Source organism: Lampris incognitus, chromosome 12 (genome assembly GCF_029633865.1).
Source record: "Lampris incognitus isolate fLamInc1 chromosome 12, fLamInc1.hap2, whole genome shotgun sequence".
Classification (NCBI taxonomy): Eukaryota; Metazoa; Chordata; class Actinopteri; order Lampriformes; family Lampridae; genus Lampris; species Lampris incognitus.
The window spans coordinates 28,035,377-28,049,555 of record NC_079222.1 but is presented as its reverse complement, the minus strand read 5'-3'; the positions used below and the strand labels follow the sequence as shown (position 1 = coordinate 28,049,555).

Genomic DNA, 14,179 nt, shown 5'->3' with positions numbered 1-14,179 from the left:
CCGTCCAAGTCACTGCTCCACCCCTTCTGCTGATCCGGGGGGAGGGATGCAGACTACCACATGCCTCCTCCGATACATGTGGCGTCGCCAGCCGCTTTTCACCTGACAGTGAGGAGTTTCACCAGAGGGATGTAGTGCGTGGGAGGATCACGCTATCCCCCCCCCCCGTTCCCCCTCCCCCCTGAACAGGCGCCCCGACCGACCAGAGGAGGCGCTAGTGCAGAGACCAGGGGCCTCATGTATCAAGGGTTACTATGGGCAAATTTGTGTGTACACACCCATGGGATTTTTTTTAGCCCTTAAGTTTGTCTCAGAGACCAGTGTATAACCTGGGTAACCCCTGAATTCAGACACCGATTGGCTAACACTGACGTCTTCCCAGGCCTGGGTGATTGCTCATTGCAAGAGGTGGACAATTGATGTTAGGAGGAAGGAATTACAAATAACCATCATGCTTTGCTGCTGACTGTCAGACAATCTCCATAGACTTGCCCATAGTAACGATTTGATACATGAGGCACCAGGACACATACCCACCTCCGGCTCCCCACCCGCAGACACGGCCAATTGTGTTTGTAGGGAAGCAACCGAGCCAGAGGTATCACAGGGATTTGAACCTGCGATCCCCGTGTTGGAGGCAACGGAATAGACCGCTACGCTACCCAGACACCCTAAGCTAGTATTCTGATGACCACATAAAATTACGGAGCTCTCTTTCACTGGTTCTAGATTTAATAAAAAACTAGTTCTAGATAGAAACTAGAGTTTCACCACCACAGTGCTTATTGTGTTTCTGATTTCACCTCTGATAATCCTCTAGTAAGTCACTCACTGAAAACAAAACACAAAATTACATTTGACATCTTTATTTGCGCCGATTAGTTAATGCAAATCACAGGGGTATGAGTGCACCAGTTCATAAGATGCTCACTTCTATACACTACAATTATACAATTTCTAAAAGAAATCACAACAATGTTGGTAATCAAGGTCAAAACCGTTTGCAGAAAAAGGTATAACGTCTTTATGCATGCTTAATAAACCAGGTAAGAAAATCACAGGAGGTTGGATCGGTTCATCCGGACACGTTTATCAAGAGAGAAAAGTTTCATCGCTCATCTGAGTGTTGTGTGCGGATGAACTGATTCAACTTCCTGTGGAAAAGGTACAACACATGTTTAGACTATCGGAGGTGACACACTGGTGAAGAAATTACAGCACACCAAAATGTATTACATTCGCAAACCCAACATTCTCAAACTTCTTCACTTTTTTTTAGACATCACTGGGATACATTAACTATTACTTAAAACATGTAATTACCCAATGAAATTACTTAATTACATGTACATATGGGAATCTTATCAAAGTGGACCCCGAGATAGACTCGACTACACTGACTTAGCTGTTTGTTAAAAATGTATCATACTAGTTGTTGTACAATGAGATGTTTTTTTAATACACAAACTGTGTCAAGACATTGTGCCGGATTGTCAGGCTGTAAACAGTGTTAGTTAAATGAGGCTATGTTTTACACCACTGCAAATGTGGCATTAATACATTCATAACTCCCCCCTTGCAAACTCTGTTAGCTCAGTCAGCAACAAGGATGAGAAGGTCAAAACCATTCCAGTAGGACCAACACTTTGTAAAAACAAAATAAGCATTAGAAACACACCAATGCCGTTACGAACCTTGACTTATTTACATAAAAAAGTACTACTCATGTTAAATGTGAACATAGAGGAACTGACACATTAAATCCCATCACTCATTCTAATGCAACATTTTATTCAGTCTGTCACAAAAATGGTTATTTATCCATTTCATTACAGGTATGTTTTGAACCAAAATAAAATAGGTGAATCATGAAGTGGGATATGTTTTGAACTAAAATAAAATAGGTGAATCATGAGGTGGCACAAGTGCTGCAAGTTTATCTGATAAGGGAACTGGTTCATAAACTGGTGAGGGGCTTGATGCTTCGTTAGGATAATAAAAAACACATTAGTACCATTGTATCTGAGGATTATGTGGTTGTCATAAGACACTAAGTCCAACAGTGAAGAACTCATTATCTTCAGAAGGCTACTGATGCACCCTGGCAGTTTCAAACACTCAGACAGACAGACAGACAGCATGTTGGACGGAGAGTGTGAAACCTGGGCTGCACCGAGAGCAAAACACTTGTTTCCAAGTCATGAAACACCCAAAGAAACCACTGTATCTTCAAGCTCCAATTTTGTAGATTAACGTTCTCATTATGCTTTGCAACCCCCCCCCCCAACCTTTTCTCCCAAATTATATCTGGCTACTCTTCCGAGCCATCCTGGTCACTACTCCACCCCCTCTGCCGATCCGGGGAGGGCTGCAGACTACCACATGCCTCTTCCGATACATGTGAAGTCGCCAGCCGCTTCTTTTCACCTGACAGTGAGGAGTTTCGCCAGGGGGACGTAGCACGTGGGAGGATCACACTACACTCCCCCCCCAAACAGGTGCCCCGGCTGACCAGAGGAGGCGCTAGTGCAGCGACCAGGACACATACCCACATCCAGTTTCCCTCCCACAGACACGGCCAATTGTGTCTGTAGGAGTGCCTGATCAAGCCGGAGGTAACACGGGGATTCGAACCACCGATCCCCATGTTGGTAGGCTATGGAATAGACCGCCAGGCCACTACGCTGTGCAAATGTACTCATTTTGTTATCAATCACATTTTGTCATACACAGCTCTATTACTGTGTTCCCACTGCAAGCAAATTAGGAAACCGTTGGCTTGAAGTCAATTCAAGGGAGAGAAATGAAGCCATGTCCTTGTCATCAGCTGAACAAGGGTGCATTTTTAACGTTTTGGCTAGATTCTTGGTCAGCAGCCCATCACCGTGATTGCTGTATATCTTTCCCATCATGGCAAGACTACTGCCACTCTAGCAATCACTAGCTTAACTCAGAAAGACAATAGCACAGGGGTCTGAATGGAGACAGGTTTTAGAGTCAGAAAGTGACAGACATTGAGGTGTTGATGAGACAAGACAGGAAACGTAGAGAGAAACAGTACTTTGGCAAGAGGATCTCTACAATAAGGATAATTTGGCTCAGTTTCACTAGTTGCTGCAGTATGTGAATTATCAAAAGGAGGCAAAGGAATACTTCCCCCACAGAACATTAGTTGGCCAAGTTAAAACAGTGGCAAAGTCAGTAATCTGAATGAGAGCTTCCTGGCTATGTTATCTTTTCTCTATGGACAAAAAGCAATTAACAACATAGTTCATTGTTCGCACAATATCTTATCTGTGACCCATATAGCCATGTCTGAGTATTGACAACTACGTCCAACCTTTCGATGCTGATTGCGACTTCCATTTGATGCTCTCCATGAAGTATCGCAATGTGTTTATAAACCTGGCATAAACTAAGTGTGGGGCAGAAGAGTTTTATTGTGTTCGGGTGCAGGTGATTTAAAAAAAAAAAAAAAAAAAAAACAAGCTACCACACTTTTCTATGTGATCTCAGTCTCAAGCGTAGATTTGCCCAGAACCGCCTGTGCGCGTGTTGTCCCCAGTAAGGCAGTCCTGGCTAGGTTGGCGATTAGTGTCACTGCTCTTTATGACACCTGCATAGTCATAGATCCCCACTTCCAGGTTCTTGGCCCTCAAGGCAGCAGCATGCAGCTTGTCCAGAAAGTCTGGCATACCTAGCAAACAGTGGCAGAGATGCTTAATCATAAGGGTAGACTATATTCAGTGAGAAAACAAAGAATGTACAGTGGTGCTAGAAAGTCTGCGAACCTTTTAGAATTGTCTGTATTTCTGCATACATTTGACCTAAAACTAGATAAAGAGAACCCAATTAAACAAATAATAATAATTTGTAAAAAATTGTACTTTTTCATTTATTTATCGAGCAAAATTATCCAAGAGTAAAGGTCTTTGTTGAGGAAAGTATGTGATGATTAATTAATTTAAAGGGGTAATTGAAGTCAGGCGTTTCAATCAATGGGATGACAATATGGTGTGAATTTAGCAAGACGGGTCCTATTAAAAGAACATAAACCTGGGTCTTCACTATCAAAGTCTGGTTTTCACCACACAGGCTTGGGGAAGTTTGACATGCCTAAATCAAATTAGATCTCTGGGGACCCCAGAAAAAAAAGCTTCAATACCGGATTGGTCGAGGCCCGGGTTACCAATGACCGCCACCGGTATTGTTAACCAGCACGGTGCCGGTGAAAACTATCCTACTGTTGGGGAAAAGGAGAAGGAAAGGGGGAAGGCATGTACAGAAACAGAGGGAGAGGAAGAAGGGTAAGAGCGCGGAGGTGAGTCGGAACTTTGAATGTTGGCACTATGACTGGTAAAGGGAGAGAGCTGGCTGATATGATGGAGAGAAGGAAGGTGGATATACAGTGTGTACAAGAGACCAAGTGGAAGGGCAGTAAGGCCAGGAGCATCGGAGGAGGGTTCAAACTCTTCTACCATGGCGCAAATGGATGGAGAAATGAGATAGCGGTAATTCTGAAGGAAGAGTATGTCAAGAGTGTGTTGGAGGTGAAGAGAGTGTCAGACAGAGTGATGAGTATGAAGCTGGAAATTGAAGGTGTTGATGAATGTTATCAGCGCATATGCCCCACAAGTTGGGTGTGATGTGGAAGAGAAAGAAGAATTCTGGACTGAGCTGGATGAAGTGGTGGAGAGTGTACCCAAGGAGGAGAGAGTGGTGATTCGAGCAGACTTAAATGGGTATGTTAGTGAAGGGAACAGAGGTGATGGGTAGGTATGGTGTCAAGAAGAGGAATGTGGAAGGACAGATGGTGGGGGATTTTGTGAAAAGGATGGAAATGGCTGTGGTGAATACATATTTCAAGAAAGGGAAGGAACGTATAAAAGTGGAGGAAAGTGCACACAGATGGAATATATCTTATGTAGGAGGCGTGATCTGAAAGGGATGGAGACTGCAAGGTGGTGACGGGGGAGAATGTAGCTGGGCAGCATGGGACAGTGGTCTGTAGGATGACCAAGAAGAGGAAAAAAGCGAAGACAGAACCCAGGATCAAATGGTGAAAGTTGTATAAGGAAGACTGTTGTGTGGAGTTCAGGGAGGAGTTAAGACAGGCACTGGGTGGTAGTGAAGAGTTGCTGTATGGCTGGGCAACCACTGCAGAACTAGTGAGGGAGACAGCTAGGAAGGGTGTGTCATCTGGAAAGAGGAAGGAATACAAGGAGACTTGGTGGTGGAATGAGGAAGTACAGCAAAGTACACAGAGGAAGAGGTTGGCAAAGAAGAAGTGGGATAGTCAGAGAGATGAAGAAAGTAGACGGGAGTACAAGGAGATGCAGCATAAAGGGAAGAGAGGGGTGGCAAAGGAAAAGGCTTATGATGAGTTGTATGAGAGGTTAGACATTAAGGAAGGAGAAAAAGACTTGTAACTATTGGCTAGACAGAGGGATCAAGCTCTGAAGGATGTGCAGCAGGTTAGAGCAATCAAGGATAGAGATGGAAATGTGCTGACAAGCAAGAAGAGTGTGTTGAGAAGGTGGAAGGAGTACTTTGAGGGGCTGATAAATGAAGAAAATGAGAGCAAGACAGAGAAGGTTGGATGATGTGGGGATAGTGAATCAGGAAGTAAGGTGGATTAGCAAGGAGGAAGTAGGGCAGCTATGAAGGGAATGAAGAGTGGAAAGGCAGTTGGTCCAGATGACATACAAGTGGAAGCATGGAGAGCTTTAGGAGAGATGGCAGTGTAGTTTTTAACTAGATTGTTTAATACAATCTTGAAAAGTGAGAGGGTGCCCGAAGAGTGGAGAAGAAGCATACTGGTACCGATTTTCAAGAAAAAGGATGATGTGCAGAAATGTAGCAACTACAGAGGTATAAGGTTGATCAGCCATAGCAGGAAGATATGGGAAAGAGTAATAGAAGCTATAGGTTAAGAGGAGAGGTGATGATTAGTGAGCAGTAGTATGGTTTCATGCCACAAAACAGCACTACAGATGCGATGTTTGCTTTGAGAATGTTGATGGAGAAGTATAGAGAAGGTCAGAAGGAGTTACGTTGTGTCTTTGTGGATTTAGAGAAAGCATATGACAGGGTGCCAAGAGAGGAGGTGTGACATTGTATGAGGAATCGGAAGTGGCAGTGAAGTATGTAAGAGTGGTGCAGGATATGTATGAGGGCAGTGTAACAGTGGTGAGGTGTGTAGTTGGAATGACAGATGGGCTCAAGGTGGAGGTAGGATTATATCAAGGATTGGCTCTGAGCTCTTTCTTGTTTGCAATGGTGATGGACAGGTTGATGGATGAGATCAGGCAGAAGTATCCTTGGACTATGATGTTCATGGATGACATTGTGATCTGTAGTGACAGTAGAGTGTAGGTTGAGGAGAGCCTGGAGAAGTGGAGGTAGGCACTGGAGAGAAGAGGAATCAAAGTCACTAGGAGAAAGATGGAATACATATGCGTGAACGAGAGGAAGAACAGAGGAATGATGAGGATGCAAGGATTAGAGGTGACGAAGGCATATGAGTTTAAATACTTGGGGTCAGCTGTTCAAAGTAACGGGGAGTATGGAACAGAGGTGAAGAAGACAGGGCAGGGAGGGTGGAAAGAGTGGAGAAGACTGTCAGAAGTGATTTGTGGCAGAAGGGTACCAGCAAGAGTTAAAGGGAAGGTTTAAAAGATGGTTGCGAGACCAGCTACGTTATATGGTTTGGAGACAGTGGCACTGACAAAAAGACAGGACGCAGAGCTGGAGATGGCAGAGTTGAAGATGAGTTTCGTCAGGCCAAAGAGGAAGCCTACAGGAGTGGAGATAGGATCCGGTATAACAAAGCCAGAAATACACTTTCAAAGGAGGTCAGAGTGGTAAAAAGGAGCTACTCTGAAAAGCTGAAAAACAGGTTTCTTGCTAACGACCCATCATCAGTCTGGAGTGGTTTGAAAGACATCACTAACTACAGGAGACCTTCCCCCCACACTGCAGGGAACCATCAACTAGCTGATGACCTAAATGGGTTTTACTGCAGATTTGAAAGCAAACTTTCACACCCCTCACCCTCTCCAGCCACAATACACGTTCAACTGCACTCCCTGCCAGCCAATCTCCCCTCCCATCGAACCCCCACCCACACTCAGGATCTGCGTTGAGGACGTATGCCAGCTCTTCAAGAGACAGAAGACCAGGAAGGCACCGGGCTCGGATGGCGTGTCACCCTCCTGTCTTACAAGTTTGTGCTGACCAGCTGGCCCCCATTTTCACACTGATCTTCAACAGACTGATGGAGCTGTGTGAAGTCCCCTCCTGCCCTAACATCTGTGGTCATGAAATCCTTCGAGAGACTGCTGTTATCCCACCTGAAGGGAAATCACAGGCCCCCTGCTCAACCCCCTGCAGTTTGCCTACCGAGCAAACAGGTCAGTGGACGATTCTGTCAACACGGGATTGCACTACATCTTCCAACACCTCGACTCCCCAGGGACATACGCAAGGGTCCTGTTTGTGGACTTCAGCTCAACGTTCAACACCATGGTCCCAGATATCCTCCACTCCAAACTCACCTGGTGCACTGCACCCATCTGCCAGTGGATTAAAAACTTCCTGACAGACACGAGGTAGCTGATGAGGCTGGGGAAAATCACATCCAGCACATGGACAATCAGCACTGGCACCCCCCCAGGGATGTGTGCTCTCCTCTCTACTCTTCTCCCTCTACACAAATGACTGCACCTCAGGTGACCCGTCTGTCAAACTCCTGAAGTTTACGGAAGACACAACCATCACTGGCCTTATCCGGGATGGTGACAAGTCTGCATAAGGATGAGAGGTTGATTCGCTGGCTCTCTGGTGCATCGATAACAACCTGAAGTTGAACACGATCAGAACAGTGGAGATGACAGTAGACTTCAGGAGTCCCCCCAACACTGCCCCCCCCTCACCATACCCAAGAGCACCGTGTCTACGGTGAAAACCTACAGATTTCTAGATTCAATAATCTCCCAGGACCAAAGGTGGGCATCTAACATAAACACAATCATCAAAAAGGCCCAGCAGAGGATGTGCTTTCTCAGCTCAAGAAATTCAACCTGCCTCAGGGACTGTTGAATATGTTCTACACTGCAATAATCCAGTCCATCCTCTGCACATCCATCACTGTCTGGTTTGGTTCGGCCACCAAACAGGACAGGGACAGACTATAACGGACAGTTAGGTCTGCAGAGAAAATCACTGAGACAGCCATGAAACCAGAGTCCAATTCCATGTATGTGCAAACCTACATGGCCAATAAACATGATTCCGATTCTGAAAATGCTGCTTCAAGACTACTTACAAAATCCAATAGAAGGGTCCACATAACGCCTATTTTAGCATATCTACGTTGGTTAACTTGGCATTTTAGAATTGACTGTTAAATTTCAATGATTACTTTTAAAGCACGTTTGGGTTGGCCCCTAATTATATCACTGACTTACTAAACACTTATAAGCCTGAACATAGCCAGAGATCCTCTGACAGAGGTCTGTGAGGTCAAGGCTCTGTTTCTTCTTTTAAATTTCTCTTAAACCAAACTTTTTCAGATTTCCTTTCTCTTAAATCTGCTAGTTTTCCATTTTTACTTTACTTGTTTTTACTGTGTGTTAACCACTCATACCTTGTCGCATGTCACTATTACCGTTTCACTTCTACTTTTATTATTTATCTGGTAAGTTCTCTTGTTTTTATGTCTTTGTAAAGCACTTTTTAACTTGTTTTTGAAAAGTGCTCTATAAATAAAGATATTATTATCATTATTATTATCTAAACACATAGGTCAACATTTTGCAGAAATACAGAAAAATCTAAAGGGTTGAACTTTGTAGCGCCACTGTATTTATGGAAACAGATTTGTGTTTTCCTGAGTCTGAAGAACAGGTAAATTCCCCAAAAGAGTTCAGGTTTCTATAATCAATAAATCCATAATAGACCTTTTTGAAATGGTATGAACGAGGGCACTTTAGCAACAGTAACAGCATTAAATGGTTCTAAAACATTTTGATTTGTTTGAAAAATAATTACCCTTACAATTAGTTTTTCTTACCTTACATTTTAACTATTTAAGAAGACACATACCATAAATAGGATTCTAATAGATCATGAAATTAGAAGAAAAAAAATAAAAACTGGAAATTCTCTTAATTTGCATTTACATTACGTTTTGTTTTTCTTAACTGGATTACATTTGGAATTTTGTTATCCTAGTTAGTGTTCTTACTGTAGCTTGTTTTATGACTAGATAACCAAAAAAACGTTTTTTTTTATATCAATGCTCCAAACTTTCTATTCAGTTTATAAGGCAAAAAATACGACAAACTAAGGCTTTTGCAGTACTTATATAAAAAAACAGCATCTTCTAAAACCATCCAACCATCCATCCATTATCCAAACCGCTTATCCTGCTCTCAGGGTTGCGGGGATGCTGGCGCCTATCCCAGCAGTCATTGGGCGGCAGGCGGGGAGACACCCTGGACAGGCCGCCAGGCCATCATCTAAAAACTCTGACTGGTGTTAATCAGCTTTTTCCACCAATAATTTTCAATGACTTTTCCATGATGCCGCCATAATTTTTAGCTTAATTTCCATGACCAAAAAACTATTTCTTAGAGGTGCCATTGAAAAGCTGTGGTTTAATACTGTGTTATATGATGTGAAAGTGCATCTGTAATTGAAATACTTCATGAGCCACTCTACGTTCCACTTTTACAAGCCATATTTTTACTTGTTCACTTTTACAAGCCATATTTTTACTTGTCTATTTGACGCTACTGATTGTTGAAACTACACTTGCCCAGTATATTATCAAAAACATGGCTAGCTAGTTGTTTTGAAACCAAGCAGAGTTACATATAAACATACCGAGACCAACTGCTGTGTACAAACACACGATGGAAATCTAAAAGCCCTGTTGTAATGGTTCATCCCCGTTACTTTTTATTTTTGAATTAGTCTATCAATCCTTAACAGAGTTGATGCTGCTTTGGTCAGATTTCCATGCCTTTCACAAAATTAGAATTCCAATGATTCTACCAGGGGCTAGCAATTGTATTTTCAAATTCAGTGACTTTACCAGGTTTTTCATGATCACATGAACCCTGACAAAAACACTCTCGTCTACTTTCAGACAGTTTATCAAATGTATTCTACTCATGGAACATAAAGTGATCAGTTGATAACAGCTAGATGTCATACAAAAACATATTTACCACATCTATAGACAATCTCTGACAGAGCGCCTACTGGAGTAAGTTAGTGATATCACGCTGAATTGAATTCATGATCATATTTAAAGTTTGCGTTCTTTGACAGGTTTAACACTTTTCTGTCAATCCACACATGTGCAGTATGTGATTAAACTATACACTGACAGCAGATCACAGTATGGGTAACTTATTTTTGGAGACTTATATGGCAACTACATCATAATTTTTAGCTCAGTTTAGTAAACAAAAAAAAGCTCACCACTTGACACCATCCAGCTCACACAATAGCGAGGAAAAACAGTCTGTGGGTCGTCACTGTAAGTCAGCAAGTAATCAAAACCATTCTGGGAAAGAAAAAAAAAACCCAATAACAACAAGTCAAATGCTGTGGTCGTAAAACTTAATAGAAGCAAAAAGAAAAATCTGTATTTATTCACCAACCTCATCAAAGGATTTGTGAGGACGTATTACCATCTTTGACTGGTATGATTGAACTCTCACAAACTCCTGAGTCTCTGGGACTCGAGGATGCTGAACAGCTCTACACAATAAAAATAAAAACACATCAAAGTGGGTAAAAGCAAAAGACAGGTCATTCGAACTTACATTAAACGCAGTACCATATGTGACATTACAAATGCAACATTTTTAGAGACCCACCTGGATACCAAGATCATCAGGTTGTTTTCCAAATCAACATCATAGCGGCGCACATACACATAGTCTCTTGAATACATGGGATACTGGGGCAAAATTAAAAATACATTTTAATAAATCAGAGAGGGTATTAGTTGCTTGAGGCCAAATAACAAGTTCAATGTGTAATATACAGAAAACCAAATGTTCAGGTTTCCTAAAACTTAATATGACTAGTAAATATCAGCAGGGTTTGCTGATTGGTACAAATCGAAACAAAATCCAAGACTCACAAACCCCTTCCCCCACCAAGATTTCATTCACACATACAACTTTCAGCAAACTATTCCGCTAACAATCACCCTGAGCAACCATCTACTGAAGGCATTCAAAAATGGCAGAAGTTGCCAAACATATTGTGCATCCGTTATCTTTCTATTGAATGTTACTTCTTCTTGCTTTTGTTGTCTTGATGTTTTGTTTTTCCACTTAGCTGAACGTTCAAGACAGATAAAAGCAGAATCACACATAGCACATTCAATTTATTGCAAGCTCCATCAACTTACAGGAAAATGTGTAGCCCAGTGCACAATCTCAGAGCCTGTGTAAGCGTCTCTATCCACCACCTCAAGCTTGATCACCAGAGAATCCCACTTCTTTCTGTATTCTGTATCCAACTGGGGGAAAGGGGTCGGTAGCAGATGCTTAATATAGCAATCCTGCACACAGTGTGTGTTTGATTCTACAGCTACTGTGAGTTGCATAATGCATAAACATTATTGTGAAGAAAAAAGAGATAGGTATTGATATAAAATAGTTACTAATATATATCTGTGAATGTTCTCATTCACAGATTCACAGGATTACTAATATATAGTAAGCATATTCGACACCAAAAAATAAAGACTTTAATATGCAATTAGCATCAATATGCATGATAATTTATACCAATTTAAGGGAGCGGTCATTAGTTTAGAGGCACTTTTTTGTTTTAAATTAGTTAAATTTGCATAGTTCATAACTTCAGAGATAAATGCCCGATAAAATGGCAAGGGAGACTTAAGAGCTTTGTACCTGAACATTGAAGAACTGTCTTGGAGTGACATCATTGTAGGAGCCCAACACTGTGGCAAAATTTAAAAAGGGGGTATATTAATCCTTTCATAATAATGCTTATGAAATCTCTAAAGGGGACGATTGAGAGATTGTAAGAATAACTCAGTTGATATCAGCTCTGTGTTGAGTTAACAAGTACAACTCGTTTTTAAAGTTTGAGAACATGAGTTGGCTGACCTCTATATTCATACAGGTGACTGCCCTGGACAGGCCGCTTCCACACTTTGAAGTCCTTCTTTTCTATCACAATTTCCCAGCCAGACTCCATCTGACCCGTCGCTGTCCCTGAAGTTGTGCTGATCTTCTTTACGGTTTCCAGTGCTTTCATCTCAAGTCCACACCTGGCAAGAGTACAATTTTTTTTTAGCAAACTAGAGTGTGCTCACATATGAGAGATAACAAACCATTACAAAACTCTTCAATTTACAACCTACCGTTAATGCACAACCTCTAATGTTGTCAACTCAACCTCAATCATGTATGCTTTGGACATGAACCATACCTGCGAATTTCTTCATCTTGGATCTTTTCGTTCTCCCACATGAAGACACCAACCACGGCGGCAACAAGTTTGCCCGTAGGGGCGTGTTTGTTCTGCAGTCTACGCCATATGCTCCCAACTAGGGTCCACCTGGTACGCTCAGAGTACAAATTGGAGTAAAGCTCGCCAATCTGATATGCACGCCGGAGCCTCTGACCTGTCACAAAGCTACAATGGTTGGCGAGTATGGAGAGCAAGCCTTGTTTCTTTCTGCCCGACCCAGCGATCTGACGCGTCTGACCTGCTCTCTGGAGAAGTGACAACAGCAGGCCCATACCTCTGCCCAACCATGCGGCCCCTTCAGGCTCTCCACTGCCCTTGCTGATATTCGCTCTGAACGCAGAAGTCTTTTGAAGCCTTATGGCATTCATACCAACCTCACAAATACGACGCCTAGGCACAGACTGAAACATATCGACAGCAATCGTGATATCACGTAGCAAAGGATAAACGCCAATAACGGTACACTGCAGCAGCCGGACTACCCGGAGAACACGCTATCGTCGGTCATTACCTTTACACGTTTGACAAACTGGTCATCTTGGCTGCATAACGTCGTAACTTGCTCGACTTTACCCGACTGTAAAAGCATGCGCCCTATAGCATTCCAGCTAGCATTATCAAAGTTAGCAATCTAGCACTACGCAATAGACAGGTTGAACAGTAACAAGGCAACTGGCCGTTGGTAAAATTGGTAATAATTAAGTTGTATGACGCTAAATAATCACATCCGAATTGCTTTATCGACAACCAAATTAAAATAACTATTGAGATTGTTCAACTAGCAAACATTTCAACCTCACGCTTCTCAAACTAACAGAGCATTTGACCTCCTCAGTTTACACGCCCACTTCTTAGACATGACCCGCCCTACTCTGCCTCTGATTGGCTCACTACTCATGCCTAAAACATACCAACCCAACCAACGAAGGCAACGAGTAATAGCCAATCAGAGGCAGAGTAGGGCGGGCATGACTTCGTCATGCGAGCCTATCTTGGAATTAACTCCCCTAGTGTACCAGCAAGTTTAGCTGTCCGTTTAAAAGTCCTATAGTCCTCAATGGCAACATTCGTCCACCCCGCCCCCCAAACTACGTTATTACTGATTGTGGAAATTGCAAACACGACACAAATCAGTTTACACACAAACGACTCGACTTTGTCGCTTGCTGGTGCTTGTGTTCAAAGACCAATGAGGAAAGAAATGACCTATGACACACATCTCGGTCACAATCAAGGAACTGTGCCGCAAGGATTTAATTAAATATAACCTTGCAGTCAACTAAATTGTTACTTGGTTGCATTTTCATATGCACTGCTAAAGGCGGGAGCATTTGCGTTTAATCAGGAAATTTTACGTTTTAGTGGAATATTATTTGTAAAATATAAAATAGATGGGTATTTTCAACTGAGCAAACACAATGAACCACGGCTACTTTGCTCCTTTTTCAAGAAGATAAAAAGGGGTCTAAACAGTCGGCAGACTGTGGTATTATATTAAAAGGAAAACGAGCAAAGAACTGACGATAGTCACATTTCAAAATGACACCGAGAAGGTTGAAAAATAAACTGGCTTATTCGCAGTTATCAAACATAATGTAACGTGCATGGATAAGAAGACACGCTGGCCTCTGGCTCGCGGGTCTGACCCTTT

The 14,179-nt window shown here is 42.5% G+C and overlaps 1 protein-coding gene across 1 annotated transcript; it reads right to left on the bottom strand.

Annotated features, from left to right (window-relative positions):
- Window positions 1-1,774: 1,774 nt before the first annotated feature.
- Window positions 1,775-13,322, bottom strand: stard7 (StAR-related lipid transfer (START) domain containing 7). The gene is made up of 8 exons (XM_056290818.1): window positions 12,487-13,322; window positions 12,162-12,325; window positions 11,943-11,992; window positions 11,435-11,545; window positions 10,893-10,975; window positions 10,674-10,773; window positions 10,492-10,576; window positions 1,775-3,697 (listed from the first exon to the last, which is right to left on the bottom strand). The coding sequence occupies exons 1-8, from the start codon at window positions 12,936-12,938 to the stop codon at window positions 3,519-3,521; spliced, it is 1,224 nt and encodes a 407-aa protein (XP_056146793.1). The 5' UTR covers window positions 12,939-13,322; the 3' UTR covers window positions 1,775-3,518.
- Between the last annotated feature and the right edge of the window lie 857 nt (window positions 13,323-14,179).

Bases quoted from the DNA above. Each gene is read 5' to 3' on its own strand.
- stard7 (XM_056290818.1), bottom strand. From the start codon at position 12,938: ATGTTTCAGTCTGTGCCTAGGCGTCGTATTTGTGAGGTTGGTATGAAT. The intron at 11,993-12,161 runs GTCAGCCAACTC...ATTTTGCCACAG, and splicing joins TCACCTGTATGAATATAGAG to TGTTGGGCTCCTACAATGAT. The intron at 10,774-10,892 runs GTGGGTCTCTAA...TTTATTGTGTAG, and splicing joins CTGATGATCTTGGTATCCAG to AGCTGTTCAGCATCCTCGAG.